The 16,733-nt window shown below is 37.9% G+C and overlaps 1 protein-coding gene across 3 annotated transcripts in view; it reads right to left on the bottom strand.

The window, feature by feature from the left end:
- Window positions 1–3,537: 3,537 nt before the first annotated feature.
- Window positions 3,538–16,733, bottom strand: part of DENND4A (DENN/MADD domain containing 4A) — a 29,708-nt gene continuing 16,512 nt past the window's right edge. The window contains exons 14-31 of one of the 3 annotated variants that reach the window (XM_009995287.1): window positions 16,109–16,244; window positions 15,326–15,532; window positions 15,091–15,219; window positions 14,682–14,826; window positions 13,803–13,922; window positions 12,948–13,088; window positions 12,789–12,797; window positions 11,018–12,111; window positions 9,954–10,137; window positions 8,731–8,825; window positions 7,775–7,950; window positions 7,526–7,672; window positions 6,874–7,084; window positions 6,385–6,639; window positions 5,766–5,883; window positions 4,917–5,079; window positions 3,902–3,966; window positions 3,538–3,674 (exon numbers count right to left, since the gene is read on the bottom strand). In XM_009995287.1, the coding sequence (XP_009993589.1) occupies window positions 3,538–3,674; window positions 3,902–3,966; window positions 4,917–5,079; window positions 5,766–5,883; window positions 6,385–6,639; window positions 6,874–7,084; window positions 7,526–7,672; window positions 7,775–7,950; window positions 8,731–8,825; window positions 9,954–10,137; window positions 11,018–12,111; window positions 12,789–12,797; window positions 12,948–13,088; window positions 13,803–13,922; window positions 14,682–14,826; window positions 15,091–15,219; window positions 15,326–15,532; window positions 16,109–16,244 (3,532 nt within the window). Of the gene's footprint in view, window positions 3,675–3,901; window positions 3,967–4,916; window positions 5,080–5,765; window positions 5,884–6,384; window positions 6,640–6,873; window positions 7,085–7,525; window positions 7,673–7,774; window positions 7,951–8,730; window positions 8,826–9,953; window positions 10,138–11,017; window positions 12,112–12,788; window positions 12,798–12,943; window positions 13,089–13,802; window positions 13,923–14,681; window positions 14,827–15,090; window positions 15,220–15,325; window positions 15,533–16,108; window positions 16,245–16,733 lie in introns of all 3 variants that reach the window. The other 2 variants (XM_009995288.1, XM_009995289.1) reach the window with 2 other exon arrangements.

Here is a 16,733-nt window from a genome sequence, read left to right as displayed (position 1 = left end):
GGTAAATAAAATTTAAACATTACATATTTACAAATCTACAACCATTTAAAAAGTGCTGCTTGCAGACTAACAAAGTACCATTTTTAAATCCCAGTGAGATAGTCTCCAGAAATACCCCTCATTATTGTTTGCATCTCCCATTTGTCATACAAAGAATTTACAAGCAGGGATTTTCTTTTTTGGGGTACCAAACATTTAATTTGCCAGTGAAGGTCTAATTCATGAGGCTGTAACTGTACCAACAGCAAACCTTCTCAAAATGGGAACCAGTTAGCAGTGTCAGAGGAACAGCACAAGTTCTATTCACATTTCAGTATTTCATCTCCAATAATTATTCCAGTAGAACCATAAGTAAAGCAAAATATATATTGCACTGCAAATGTAAAACCTCTGCTTAAGGTTATTGACATAAGCACTATTAAGTACACAAAAGGAGAAAATTCAGTTCATACAAAATTTTAAATTGAAAATATGTCTCAAATATTTTATTTATCCATCTTCGCAGTACTGGAAAATATACTCAAATTGCTTTTCTAATAAAGGACAGTGAGATTTCAAAACTGTTTCAACACTGAATTCTATGATGCTTAAAAATCATCCACCTCAGGATCTACATTTTCAACATTATTATGACCTGAATGAGGAAAATTTCCCACTTAAGAGTATATCACTATTCCAACTATATTTTATTGTAGTTTTTCTACAGTGGATTGACTTGCAACAGACTTTATAAAACAATTTGTTACATTTAATTATTTCAATTGAGTGACTATGTGATGGAGTAATTTAAAAGCACGCCCAAACAAACACCAGCAATGCTTCAGGAGTGCCACTCTGGGGATGCAAGGAGACAGTGAGACTGTTAGTCTGAAAGATGTAGAAACAATCCCTTTCCTAGTACAGCATGTACTCTCCTGATAATACTGGCAGGATTGTTGATATTTTGAATGAAGTGGCAAACTTGTTGGCTTTATAAGCCTAAAGACAATTGGAAGTCCTTACAACTAAGCTGGGACCAGAATGGAGGAGGTGGGCCATGCAGTACAAGTGTTGCACTGATCCCTGTCCTAGTACACACAGTTTGCACTGTCAGGTCCTGGTAAGTGAGAGGTGGTCAGAGATCAGGCTCAGTCGCTTCTGCCAGACTCAAAGAGGAATTGTGAAGCTTGCTTCATAGCTCAGCACCTCTGATACACCATGTCAGCTCTGGAAAGAGCACTTGCCCTCCTTCATGGCTTGAAGGTCCTATAAAAGAGTGGCTGCTCCACATGACGTGGGAAACAGAACTGTGGAGAACTGGGAACAACACCTGATGCAGAGCACAGACGTGTGAGTGTATGGACACAGCAACTGCTGGGAGCAGCTCTGCTTGGTAAATAGTGTGTCTTCTGGGGAGAGCAGAACTGCCTGCACACCCAGGGGGACTTACAGTGAAGGTGTTAAAAAATAACCTACTGTTATTCACCATATTTCAGAAGAATGAAGGGGGTGAGTCCACCCTACATGGATATACTGCTTACCATCTACCTGGGCAGAAAAGTAGCTCTATTTCATGCATGAGGAATACTTTACAAGAATGGCAGTACAAAAGAGAGCATCACATACTGTTAAAATAAATTAAATGTGAAAACTGTTGGTAACTGTAGCATAGCTAGTTCCACCTCAGGGTGAGGGAATACTTCCAAAAAGGTCAGCTATATAATTAGCAGCAAATTAGAGAAGAGGTATTACCCAATGAAAGCTCTATCCAACAAGACTGCATTTTGCAACTAGCATCAGCATTTGCCTGCAGCTCTACAAATTTTACATCTTTTCTCCTTAGGGCAACATCTTCTTACTACTTTACAGAGGTCTGGGAGGAGGTTACAGAGAGCTTCATAGCAGCATTGCTTCCCATTTAAGCCTCTAAGAGGCTCACTCTAATTCATTTAATAAAGTAAATGTGAGCTTCAAAGTTTATCGCCTTTCTGCCTAACTAAATATTGCTGTATTATTACACTTGCAAACTGAACAGATTTTTAAAAATACCTGCTGGTAGGCAGGCAGGAATATAAAATCTAATGTAACAGATGAATATTTAGAAGTATTGTAACAGCAACAGCTCAAAGAATCAGAATTGGAAAAGCATTAACATTACTTAAAATAAAGCTATTTGTTAAAGCATGACTTCATTTGTTTAGGGTGTTTCATACAAATTCAATGTCTGTTCTCCCACCTCCATACTATTTGCTATATGCTATATGCTATTTTCTCTGCAGCCTCCCTTCTGGAGAGTAGTTGCTATGTGACTGCTGAGCACAAAGCTTTTTTTTTTACATCTCTAGAACAAGAAAACATGAGTCAAAAGCCATGGCTCCAGCACAAGGACTGACATTGCCTATTTCTTCACGGAAAGAAAAACAAAAAAGTTGTGTGAAATACAGACCAGACATCCCAAGGACATTTAACTATGCGCAATATGCCCCAAGAAGTTACATTCCCTATATATTCCCTGCAGCAAGTTTGCTGTATCTACTTCAGTTAAAAGCTTTGGATTAGCATTATGGAGGTGCCATATTTAGTGTGTTTCAAACACGTCCACCAAGACTCTGAACACCACGTGTTTATGAGGAGCTTCTTGCAGGCTGTCACTTGCCTTGGATTATGTCTGCAATGAGGTCACATTAACAAATGCTGAAAGCTGAGATGCCCCAATTCCATGACATAATCTGCAGGGCTCTTCAGTCTGCTTTCTCTTTACTAGGGAGCAGGGAGTGAAGGGAACAGGAAAGGAAGAGGAGATTTCTACAGAAGTGTTTTACAGACATCAGTGTGTTCATTAGTAGAGTTTTACAGAAGTTTACCATACCTTCCTTCTGATTGCTGTGGTAACACGTAGAGAAATCCTGTAACTAGAGTTCTGTCTAGGTGAAGCTTAACATTTTCTCTTCTGCTTCAAAAACAAATCACTCTTCAAAAAGTAACTGGACAAGTTACTATAAATAGCAGTTTACTGCAAAAAAAATAAGCACTGTATTGCTTATGCAGCAAGTCCATTTAAAATTCACTCCAGTAATTTAAAAAAATTAAAAAAATAGCAACTTACTATAAACAATTTAAAATATGTATAATACAACTTTGTAAGCTCTTCATAACATCATGAATATTCCATGTAAACAATATATTTTGAAGAATTTACTTTGCTCACATTAGTTTCAGTGCATTGTTTCTGTACAACTGTTACTCAATTTCTTTTTTTTTTTTTTAAGAAGGGGACTGTAATATGTTGCCCCAAGTTAAATAACTGATTTTGTTTAGAATCTTCCCTTCCACACACTGATTTGCAGAAAGGACATGGGACAGGGAACTAACATTTGGCCCATTTTTCACTCTGTCCATTTCCACAACTGTAGACAGGCCTGATTTTTCCAAGGCCTTTTGCCACTGTACATTCGTACATACGTTCCTGAACACTGAAGACTGAGATGTTCCTTGTGACTGAAGTGGTTATTTTACACTGGTATACATCACAGACAAGACATCTTCATCCAGGTATATTTAAAGGTAAGGTTCTCCAAAAATCTTTCTGCATTCCATCACTCCAGTACTTGGTGGTCTATCACAATTATGAGTGTTCTTCACCTGATTAGCTGTCAGACGATCATAGGCCATTTTGTACTCTCGGTCAAAAGCATCTGCAGAAACAGAAAACCACCTCTACATACTGTGCTCAAAACCACAACCCAAATACCAGGACAGCTAGGATGCTTGTCAGCAGAATGTAACTGTATAGTCCTTGTTATTCAGCACTTGCCATAGACTGGCCCACACCTAGAGTATTTTTTTTTTCCTTTGGAAGCATGAAAAACTGGTTTGCTTACATTCATCATCTATGCTTTTTTGAATAATTTATAAAACTTACCTATATCAATGTTATCTCTTCCTAGAGCAACAAGTGAAAGAAAGAGTATTTCTCTGTAAAGGCTCCTGAAATTGTAAAAAACCAAAAACACAACATAAGATCAATTTATATACTGCAGTAATATATGACAACACAATTTATATTAAAAATAGATGGAAGTATTTAAAGGTAACTTGTTTTTAAAGGGGCATTTTGAATATAATTCACAACTGCCCCTTCCCTGGATGTGTTCAAGGCCAGGCCAGACAGGGCTTTGTGCTACCTGGTCTAGTGGAAGGTGTCCCTGACCTTGCAGGGGGAACTAAATGATCATGTAAGTCCCTTCCAACCCAAACCATTCTATGACTGCCACCTCCAAAATGTTGACCTCTGCAGGATGCCCTGGACTCCCCACATACAGGCATCACTCGTGGTAGGTCCTTAAGGCATCCCCTGATGTGCTGGAAGTTGCACCCAGTGCATGTAGGGTGCAGCATGTACTTCAACCACTCAACCAAATTCCCCCAAACTTGACATACAGGTCAGGATCTTGTTTTCCTGAATTTCTACATCATCTTAAAAAAACAGGCAGACAAGCAAATCAACACCCTGTCAATGCTCCAGCTGCTAAAAAGACTATTCTATCCTATTATCAATTAAATTCATTAACTCCACATTCTGTGATTTAGGACATATTTTTCCATTAGCAGAGGAATTAGTGAAAATTCTTTCCTATGAATTTAATTTTTCTTGCCCGGAGTTACTAATTTTAATACTCCAGATGTGGTTTCACACTGAGTGGAGAAGAAAGAGAATAACAGTTTCTCAAATTCTTTTTCTAAAAGTAGTTTGAGAACATGATCACAAAAAAAGAAGAATATTTACCAGACCGAGTGATAAATTTGAGAACACTGCTGAAAAAACACTGCTTTTTAATTAAAAAAAACCAACCAACACAGTATGAAAATATAATTAATATTACAAAAGCCTTATTGTTGTGTGACTTTGCTCCACTCACGAATTTTCATATTCTTACCTCTGCCTTTTAATGTGTGGCCATTTGTTCAGTCTCTCCAATATCTGACTCATTGGTCCATACACATCATTCATCTTAATGCTTTTTACCATACTTCTCAAGAGCTCCTGATTAAAAGAGTCATCATCTTTTTGCAATAAATGGACCATTGGATACTTCTGGGCTGAAAAACATTAGAAATGCTGTAAGAACATACACTTGTCTGACAAGTACAAAGTTATTTTTAAAAGGTGAGAGGCTACACAAGCTGCAAAAACATGGACAGATATGTACTGAACAAAGAACAATAAACATCAAGTCAAAGTAATACCAAAGTAAGAAACAAAAAGCACACAGGAGAAAACTCAACAGCTGTAATGGGTCATGAGCTATTTTCAGGCATATGGTCCAACACTGGCAACAAAATTCTTGGTAAGCAAATTCTAAAAATAAGAAAACAAGCTAAATGGATGGACTATCAACGTAAGTTCAGTGTATCACTGAAACATATTCCCTCTTATTCCTCCCTTCCCAATGAAGAAAAAAAGCCACTGGAGATACTGGTAAATGATTTGAAATGGGTATGCTGAAAAACTCAACTTGTTCAAGCAGTTTGCTGCTGAGCATACAACCACCCTCCCTCCCAAAACAAGTCACACAAACTTAGAATAGCAACACCAAACTCACTCTCAAACAAAAGAGTGCGATTTTGACCTGCAAGACAAAAAGTAGCATGATCAAAACTCAGTATCTTGTGTGAACTATCCACAAAGGCATCTTTTTTTTCCAAAGCACATTCAGTTGCTCAACATGAAAATTGCTCTTAAAAAACAAACACACACCAAAAAACCCACAAGAAACAAAGCTTACTCTGAGCATTCCACAAGATATAGAGAGGCTGCCTTGGATCCTGATGCAATTTCATATTGTCCCACAGCATCTGAATAAGCACGTATTTACTGTCCTCTGACATACAGTTCCGTGGAATCTGAACAAGAGAATGCATACATAAATATACCTTATTACAAAGTCATGACAGATTACTTTGTACTTAGAAGATATATTCACACCTCACTGTAAAAAACTTATTAAAACTGCTGTAAAACCAGAGAAAGCTAAATCTGAATGAGATGCCTCACTAAGCAAGTTACTATTTTGTGTATCTTTCTGCAGTCCTAAAATCCTAACTTCCTCCTCCTTCTACTGCTTAACAAGTTATCAAATTCCAATATAACCAACGAGAAACTTATCTTCTTCATAACTGAGGAGCACAAATTACGGTGTAACTAAGAGCTAAACACCCACACAAGCTGAGCCCTAGTTCTGGAGTTATGCATATTTTCCTTCAGTTCACACATTCTTTACCAATTCAGGCCCAGTCCCAGCATATTGTGATACACATTTCTAAGAGTTACTGAATTATCTAATCATTTCTTAAATGAAAAGCAAGTATTTCTCATACCTCAATATTTTCTATCCAATTCCATACCTTGGAGTTTTTATTACAGTGTTCAGAAGAAAGTATTAATCCTGGTAAGTTGCTGGGCAAGTCCAAGCGCCTGAAGTACCACACCAAGTTCCAGAACACAATAGGATGATGATCTACAAAGTCTGCCACTGTTATTGCATGATCCCCTTCATTTTCAAGTAAGCTCTCAAGCTCTTTCCATACCACTAGAGGACTGAGATAAGGAACCGTTATAGGATCAGGACTAGGCAAGTGCCATTCTAGGCCCAAGGAATCCTGGTAAAAAAGAAAAGATGCCATTAGTTGGAATGGAACTGGCTTTACAAAGTCCTAGGAGTACATTTTTTCCCTATAAGACACATCAACAACTAATACTTGTTTAAATAATAAAACCTAGTATTTTTTGTAATTTGAGATATCTAATTCTCTTCTCCTAATTAATGCTGTTTCACATTTCTCTAATATATCACACACTTAAAAAAAAACATTCAAGGTCGAAAAACTACCCACTGTTGGTCCTTGCAAAGTAGCAGGCAGGCTACCAGTAGGAATGATATGGCTCATCTTCTGGTTTTCCTCCTCATCCTCTTCCAATGGACCAAAAGTACTGATACTCCTTGCTACAGGGTGACTTGTACAATCTGACCCAGAGGTGTTTTGTCTTCTTCCTGAGGGAATCTGGATGCTTCTGGCACAGATATTGTCATGCTGCTTAGATTTGCTAGACAGGGGGGGAAAGTTAAGAATCTCAGCTTTTTGTTTTACTTTCAATGCTTAAACATGAACAGAGACAGAAAAACTGGAAATTGGAGCTGAGACCTCAAATTCTACCTGTCAGCCACCACAATCAATCATGCTACACTGCAAGTTTTATTCCTCCTTGCACTGATAATCAAGACAAGTATCCTAAAAGAGTGCATAACAATTTAAGAGTCACATATTCCTACATGGATTTTTATATTAGAGATGAAATTATAAACAGCATGCTGGAAAAGCATGATGTGGCCAACCCAGAGATAAAGGAGAGGCTGTGAGGAGATGGCCTCTCAAATCCATTTCTCCTCTTCAGACAGTATCTTATTAAATTCATTTATGTTGATGGCAAACATGAGCACATCCACAGGGAACCTGAGTGATTTCTGTGCAGAAAATGCAGGTTTACCTCTTTGAATTTATATCCTCTTGCACAGACATCAGTGATGTAGCAAGGCCAACAGGAGCTGCAGTGTTACAGGGCTTTCCACTCTGATTTGCAAAAAGTGATGGGAGCTGCATGTTTTCTGTAGAAGGGCTAGACTTCAGAAAATAACTGCAGTGAAAGAAAAAGCTTAATATTATCTAAAAACCAAAAAAAACCCACTTCAGAATTATGAGTACTCAAAATTGAGGGAAATTCCAATAATGTTATTACCGTCCAGGTCGCCGCAGATCTCTGATTTCTATGCTTAAAAAAGGCAGAAATAAGTTGCCACAGAAGGGACACGTGGTGTTGAGATTTGAATCATCTGCTGTCCAACCTGCCATGATTTCTTCGTCGTGAACCAAACAGTCACAAGTTCGACATCTTGAACAGCTTGAGATGAGGACCTGCAGACAGCAGAAAACACAACTCCCCTATTACACATTCTCAAAACTACTGCTTTTTTATCAGGCAATTAAAAATATAGCAAAAAAAAAATAATCGAGAACTAGAGTCTGAAAGATTTCTTAATCTTTGTTCTATAAATCCACTTAGTTTAAAGTATATTTATTTCATGAGTGTAGTTCCAGATCTTAGTCTACTTCCTACAACAGAACAAACCATTATGTTTGCAAACATAATAGTACAGGAATATTTATGCAGCTATAGAAATTATTCTTAGAATTTAAAAACTCTTCTGTAGAGGCTGCCAATATAATAGAAATGGGGGGAGGGAGGGGTGGGAGATGAAAATGACCAGTCATTAAACAAATCCACTGGAACAAGAAGTAAAAAAGCAACCCAAAACCAGTGTAATAGTGAAAAGCAACATGATCTTACTGGACCTGGCAATAAGAAATACCTAGTTATCTATTTTGCATTTTTAAATGCATAGTGCTATTTAAAGAGTTGGTATTTTCACTTTAAACTAATTGAGATGCTAGATTTCAAAGGCATCCGATTCTCAAGCTCTTGAGAACTGTAACTTTAAGGACCAGAAGATGTGACTGCAATCAAGGCACCTCTAGAGCAGGATTTGAAACCAAACTTAACCCGGTCACAGAAATATTTAGCTGTCTTTCAGAGGATTACTTTTAAACTCTGAACTTCAACAGAGATGCAGATAGGATTTATATTTAAAGACATGCTTTTAGCATAGCAGTTCAAATCAATACATCATCCTGTACCTCCATAGCATAGTTCTGAAACACACTGGTACTGCTTGTACTGCAAGAAGACACCAACTCTGATTTGTCCGGTAAAGGGAACTTGGAAAGAGAACCTATTAACAGAAGAAACCCAAAGTATTAGTTATTCTGAATAAGTTTTTTTAGTCAACTGTTTTTCTGGTCAAACAATACCACAGCTATAAAACGCATGATGGAAGGTGCAACCAATCAGATCTCCTCAGACAGAAAGCAATGAGAAGTGTGAGGCTGCCATCTGCCCAGCACCAACAACGGCAGAAATAACATCTACCAACACAGGAATTCCATATGTTCAGTTTTCTTCTTTTACCACAGTTGGTAGCTTGGAAACAAATTTTGCATATTAATGGTTTCATACCCACACTTTCTGTCTGGACAAAAACTGGGGAAGGATAAGAGGTGCTGCATGTGACCACAGATACCCTGACCCTTCTCCTTGCCCCACTAGTGGAGCCAGACTCCCCTGAGGATGCCCCAATCCCCTGGCCGTGGCCTCAGCCTCCACTGCCCCACACCAGTTCCTCCACATCCCACATACTGGGGAGCCAAATCTGGCCATGCTCTTGTAGGTGCTAAGCTGAAGGATATAAGTAGATAGAGCTTCCTTTCATCTGTGTTCCACAAAGACAGTAGTACAGACATTGATCCAACAGTCACTTCCAGTTATCCATAGCAGATTAGCAAAAACAAATACACAGTCTGTTTTGTTAATCAGTTTCAACAGTGGCTTATAGAAAAATGATTGTTCAAAAAAGATTAATATTACTTTTAAAAAACAAAATCACACTGCTAAAGTTACTGTTTGACAGTTTTACAGATTTCTTCTGGATCTCTACAGCTGACACAAATTAGATTACACAAATACTCTAGGACCCAAAGGGTCTCTTATTTGCACAGGTATAGCATCCAGAAACTTATTCAGGGACAGGATGTTACTACACAAGTTATTCCAAAAGAAAACACACAAAACAAGGTTCTACAATGAAAATATCCATAGGTATGGACATATCTGTATGAGTAATAGTTAGCAGGTAGGGAAAAAAAAAATAAAAAATTACTTATTCTACAAAAGGGACTAACAATGATCCCAAATTGAGAATTATGAAAGAGCAACTTCTAAAACTGGAATACTTCTGTTCAGATTGATGAATGCAATGCAAGAGCTGGTCTCTTACCACACTGGTCAAATTGTTTAGATAAGCCATCATGGGAAGCTGAGCTTTCTAGGCTTGTCCTGCTGAGGCCAATTCTCTTGATTTCTGATGTGTTATTCTCCTGAGGAGATGCACTTTCAAAATCATTGCAGACATCTTCGTCAGTTAGAGAAGTAGATTCTGAGTCCAGAGCTCCAAGAGATGAAACACTTGCTCGATCTGAATTTTGATCCTGAGAGAAGAAAAGAAATTCCACTAAGAAAAAGAAAGCACAAGTATTTCTGAAAAGAAGAGGCAGCCTTTGTTGTCTCAATAAATTCAAGTACAGTAAATTCAGATCTGTATAAAGAACAAAGGTGACACGAGGCAAGTTTCTCTCAGGGTTACACAGCTACATGAGGATTCCTTTTAAGACATTCTCTGAATAAAAAGATGGAAATGAAAACTTAAATATTTTAATCCTATACTTTTTCCCACTCTTGCTGTAGAAGTTATTAGCAGCTATAGGAATGCATTAGGATAAGCAAGGTATCATTAACACTTCAGCTAATTAGTCTCAGATTGCTTTTAAACACATTAAGACAACAACATAACAGCAAAATGCATCTATTCTGATTCCCAAGGATTGGAAATAAAATTAATTTCGGTTTGAGTTGATAATAACAAAGAACTTTCTAACCAAATGACCTTTATATCAAATTAACCTTAAATGACTTTGGTAATCAATACAAGCAGGTTTCCCCTTTTTCATAAAAGCTATAAATAATTAAAACCATTATTGTTTAAGTATTTTTCTTTATGTAAAGAAGGGAAGGCAGAGCAGTCTTTTCTGTCCTGTCAATACGTAACAGTATACTTAGGTCTTCCCATTAAATATACACTGAACCCATGCTAGACCCAAACTTTGTTTGATTCAGAGCAATAAATTAGGGTCCTGGCAATTCCAACATGATGAAACAACTTCATGCACACAGTCTACCATGATTCATGTCATTGAAATGGGGGTATCCTCACTTGGGAATCAGCAATTAAACCTTTATAAAGCTTTTTCTTTAATTTATAGGACCTTTGGGTTTGTGGGGGAAAAAAAATAAGTAATTACAAACATTTACCTTAGAGGATGCAGCATACATAGTAAATTTTGAGTACCACTTGCTAGCTTTCTCTGCAACCCCTTTTCCAGCAGAAAACATGCTGCTTTTTAGAACATCAAACTTGGGTGTTAACAGAGTATCCAGGTTGAACGACGGTGAAGACACCAGTGTTAATGCACCAGTAGCATCTGCTGGCTGCTCCTTTGCTGGACTGTTTGGAGAATAAGCTGGGGAGGACCAAAGTCTGTCTCTTGGCCTTTCTTCATGCCTTGCATGATAACTCTTGGATTTGGTAAGATTGGATGGCCTTGGGGAGTTGGGGGGAAGGCTGGACCTCCTACAAGGCTGGATTACTGTTGGGCTCTTTTTATTAGCATTTCTGTCATCACAGGGTTTTTGCAACTCAATGCTTGGGGCACGACTTGACAAAGGGCTGCTCATGTTGTTCATGTACATGACTATTTCCTCAGCTAAATCTCGTCTTGCAGATGGTGTAGAAACACTTCTGTCATCCTCATCCTCTTCATCCTCTTTCTGTTGTTCTGTCTCAGCAACCAGCAGAGACAGTGGATCAAACCCAGTTTCAACATCAGTCTTTTCAACTGTCTTTACTGGAAAGCTGCTCTTTCTTTGCAACCTTCTAGATTTTTCACAGGAGGGTTTCACTGCTGTAGGTGTTTCTGGTTCTGCATCCAAATCTTCCAGATCAAAGATAACAGGAGACTCTGTTTTATCTGTAAAACTGCCATCAAAAGCTGCATCTTCATCACTAGATTCTTTCTCCAGGCTCTCTCTCTTAGATCCCAAAGAGGAAGTTCTTATATTAAGAGTTTTTGGCCTTATGCTTTTCTGTAATGCACTAGATAGGATTCTGGCATCAGCTCCTAGTTTTTCAACAATTTCTCCAGGGTTTGATTCCTGATTGATGCTATTTATCATGAGTCCCACTAACCCATCTCCACTCAGGTTACGGCTCCTGCTTTCCCATGGCACTTCCCTCAGGTCAGGTTCAATGGTGCTTTTATGTCTCTTTCTTAAGGATTTGCTTTCTATAACTTCTGCTTCACTGGCATCCTCAAAAGGTGATGTAAACAGCAATCCTACAGAACTCTCTGAAAAACAGAAGGAACAAGGTGCTTTATCTTTTGCAATGCAAGAACACTAAAAATCACAAGAGAATGGAAATTTGTCTCATCTTTCAAACAGTTTACAGCACAGAAATTAACTGTGTTGTGCTAGTGGTTGTAAAGTTGAGTTGACCATGGTCATACTTCCAGGAATGGTCAAACGATACAACATTTAGAAGGGTGTCAGATTATACAACTCAAGAGTACTCTGAGACACACCATCAAGAGAAGTCTCCAGGGAGACAGCAAAAGTATCTAGGAAGTGGCAGAAAAACAAAAGTACTGCTTTTTAATCTGATGAGTTATTAAGTTGAGTTATAGGAGTCACTACAAAAGAAATTGCCATTGTTTTGCCAGAGCATAAAGATGTAGACTTTAAAGTATGACATTACAGTATTTCAAGCACAGCTGACAGTATTATAATAACCAGATCACACACTACCAACAACTAGTGAAGCTGCCTGAAAGTTTCTTTTAATTGTACTACATAGAAGCCTCCTGTCCATCCTGAGGCAATGTATTAGCTGCTGGAGGTTACACAGAAAAAACAAGACCTCATCTGTAGGAAAAAAAAAAGGAAAGAAAAAAGGAAACAAAAAAAAAAAATATCTGGAAATGCAGGATATTCATCTGCACCTCCCTAACAGTATAGGCAGACTAACCTAAACTCACTCCCACATCAGCCATGGCCATTACACCAACAAAATGCTATATGTTTTGTGGAACACAGAACTCAGGCACACTACTTGTTAGCTGGTGTTAACATGGCATATACAGACAAAACTGTAAAAGAATCAGTATCTATTTTCTCTTCCACTCACCTGTGTCTGCTTCTGCTACTGTGTTGTCAACGGTACCGTTGAGCCGCACGATGCTGGAAGCAGCTTTGGCATCACTTGAGTTCTGGTAATTCAGCTTAGAGAGGCAGTCACCACTCCCTTTTGTGCTCTCCACTTCAGACACTGGATACAGAAAAAGACAGACAGTTCTTGGAGAACACTGATTATGAAGAATATTTCCAAGGAATGCATATATGGCAATCTGTAGTACTTGCACATTGTAACTACACAATCTGATCTTGCTGTACACTTGCATGAGGTCTACGCTGCTCAACTGTAGGTAAGGAAATAATGAGCAGCAGATGTAAAACCTGAAGAAAACTAAGAAGTCCACAGCAAAACCAAAGCCCTTCTCATTTCTGATGCATCTCCTACATTTTGAGAATTCTGTGGAGCTGACTAATTAATTTAGATCTGCTCTTACAGACCTGCAAAAATTCAGCTATTCTTGTGGGATTTACAAGGAAAAACTGGTAGAACAGTCTTTCCTGTAGATTATGCCTATAAAGCAATTTAAGTTTATAAAAAGACAAAAACATTAAGCTGTAATTATCATTAAGCCTTTATTTTACCATTATCACTTATTTGAAACAGAGGAGGGCAAAAAAAGAACTATAATTTTGTAAGTTAAACCATTAGACATCCAGAAAAATACATTTACAGAAAAGAACTTCAGGCATAGCATAGGCAAGAACTGGCATTATCACAGACTCACTGTAAAAAAAAAAAAAAAAAAAAAAGAAAAAGAAAAAGAAAAATCAGCTGCCCCATTTAGCTTTTGCTGAACTTCTTATTTATCCACAATGAGCTAAATATCTGTATTCCCAAGATACATACGAGAACTGGAGTCACTCTCTCTCTTGTCCTCTTTTTGTTCTTGTATATCTTGAAGACAAGTTTTACCTTGCTTGGATTCTTCTTTGAATGATGTGTTATTGCCCAAGTCTGAAAGTCCCCCTGTCATAGCAGGGCAATGACAGAATAAAGACTATTATGGTATTTAATAGCATGACATTGTTCAACAGAATGAATTGAAAATCAACAGTAATTCAAAGGCCTCTTATCAAGTACCTTCCAATTAACAGGGAACATTTTGCCACAAAAAAGTGAGAAAAATTATTGGATTGTTTTTTACACTATAAACACTGAAGGATGAAATTAGAGGGGTAATTTTCAACTTTTCTTTTAAATACCATACTAAAGCCCTGCTTGTCTTTGACTGTTGCCTGGTTTATTTCCTCAAACTGCCAAATCTTTTCAAGAACTCTAAAAGGCATCTAAAAATGAGTTCATTTTAGCACAGAGGTCTCAGAGTTAATCCATTTAGGTCTCATGGTTTTAGTCTAAAAAGTAAAAAATTGTGTCTTAAAAATAGTTGCCTCTTAACTATCATCAAAAAAGAGGGAAAGCAAAAAAAGAGGCAAGGCTGGACAAAAGCTTCTGCCAGTTATGAGACTGGCTACTGTACAAACCAGGATAACTATCACATTGATTTCAGGTTCTTATTTTGTCTCCATAAAGAGAAGATACAATAAATAAAAGGGTAGACTGTTTTGGATTCAAAGAAACAAATTTTAAAAAGACTTTTTTAAAAGTTATGCAAGTTGTTTACTTTTCTCTAAAATGGTTTTATCATCAAATTCACAAGAGAAAACCTTCTGAAATAATTTTCTTATCAGTATGAAAATAAAGAAGAAAAGGATGGGAATACTCTACCAGGAACAGCTGTATGTGAGGTGTTTGCTGGTAGCTTTTTCAATGCCTTTTTAAACTGTGCTATTCCTAAAACAACGTTCCGGATTTTCATCCATAGGAAATAGCCACCTCGATTGCTGGAAGGCCAGGTGCTCTCCAACACCGCCTGGTTTGGAAATGTCAAAGACATCTTAAGAAATAGTCAGGTGTGAAACCATTAACTTAAATTTTACATTGGGCTACACTGGCAGTTATAAAGTAGACTTCTAAACATACAAATATAAAGACAACAACAATCATTCTGTCCTGTATTTCTCCCAGTTACTAGAAAGGACAGAATTACATCTGAATTGCTCCCTTATTTTGCTTGCTTCGATTTGCCTGGATAAAAATGCAATTTCCCTCCCCCACCCCTTTCAAAAATACTTACCTTATTGTAGTAGCCATAAGTAATGGCATTAGGGTCAATACCAGCTTTCTGCATTTCAAACAGCACTCTCACTGCTAGCACGGGCTGACCATACTGCCCACACAGTTGCATGAGCACTCGGTAGCACACCTGGAAACACACACGAGTTACCCTGGGGCTTGGACAGTCAAACGCTTCCCCTGCTCAGCAACACCCCACAGGCTGTTTCTGAAATTCTGGGGTTCACTTATTTTACCTCATCAGGTGGATCTATTTTTTTGGTATGCATTTTTTGTAGCACATCATAGGCTGTTCTCAGAGCCCTGACTTTGGAGTGGCACACTTTGACATATGCAGGAAGGCAGATAAACCAAAGACCATAGCAGTGACGTAACAAACATCTGGACCACATCTGGGGTATGGATGAGTACTTCTTTGCAATTTTATGTGCAGATTTAATTTCCTGTAAAGAATCAGAAAGATTATTTATGTATATTTACATTAGACAAACCTACACGGTAAAAACTGAACATGTATCATTATATCTACAGAAACTGCAACATTAATATGAAGAAGATAATTAAGTAGGGAAGTAAATCAAAGCAGAGTAAGTCATACCAAAAACAGCTGTTCTGCAATACTCTCCTCCTAAATTTTTGGATTTCTTTATATTTATGTCTATTATTTCTGGTCTGTGTTTTTTGTAACGAACATTTGAAAGTTAGAGCCCTTCTTAAAGGCCTGGACAGTGGAAGGCAATAAAAAAAATTGATACCTACACCCAGCTCACAGAGAACAGTATGAAGAAGGCAGAAGGTACAGGGACAGCCCAACAAATGACATTCTGTGTACAGGGGCCTTGTGCAATACGGTATAGGCAGGAAGTACAGGTAAATGTCTAAAGAACAACTACCATGGCCACCCCTGAGTCATGCTATCAGCCACTGCCAGTCAGTCTTTGGCCCACCTCAAGATGAAGGCAGCAAGCCAAGCTGTCACTTCCCAAAGCAACTCACACTACAGGAATACCTGCAAGTACCTGTTTAGTCCTTCTGAACATTGGTGATGGGCTGTTGGGACTGCTGGCTTTTGAGGACAGCTTGTTATTTGGTGCTGTGAGAAATCCTTCCGGTCGCTCAAACAAATCTAGTTTTAGCACTGGAAACCCATTATAGCTGTAAAAGAAACAGGTCACTTAACTGCTGTAGGACAGACCCAAAGTAAACACCCCACATAATGGCAAATTAAATAAATTACACAGTTGCACTGGAAGCTACACAGGAAACAAATAATATACAAGTAAACCTTTAAAGGAACAGTTGACAAAGCAGCTTACTAAACCACCTGCATGGTTTCACAAGTCTGCACAGATAATCTCTTAACCTGTTATTTTAGTGTAAACAACTAAAATAAGTGTTTGCTTTCACAGCATTTTCTTTCGTAAACATGTGAAATGCATTAGTATTGACTCTAGCTAATTAAAAAAATATCTGTGTAGCTTAGACCTTAGTAAGCATCACAGGAAAGATGCTTATAAAAATCAATACAAACCACATCAAGCTACCTAAAAGACTAAATTAAATTGGATTGGAAAGTGTTCCTCAGAATTAGTGAAGAAACCAATAGATAAACTCCTTTGATATAACTACTAAATTAGTAACACC

The sequence above is a fragment of the Chaetura pelagica genome, unplaced genomic scaffold (assembly GCF_000747805.2).
Source record: "Chaetura pelagica isolate M959 unplaced genomic scaffold, ChaPel_1.0 scaffold453, whole genome shotgun sequence".
NCBI lineage: Eukaryota > Metazoa > Chordata > Aves > Apodiformes > Apodidae > Chaetura > Chaetura pelagica.
Note: the sequence above shows the minus strand (reverse complement) of the source record. Positions and strands in the feature narration are given on the sequence as shown.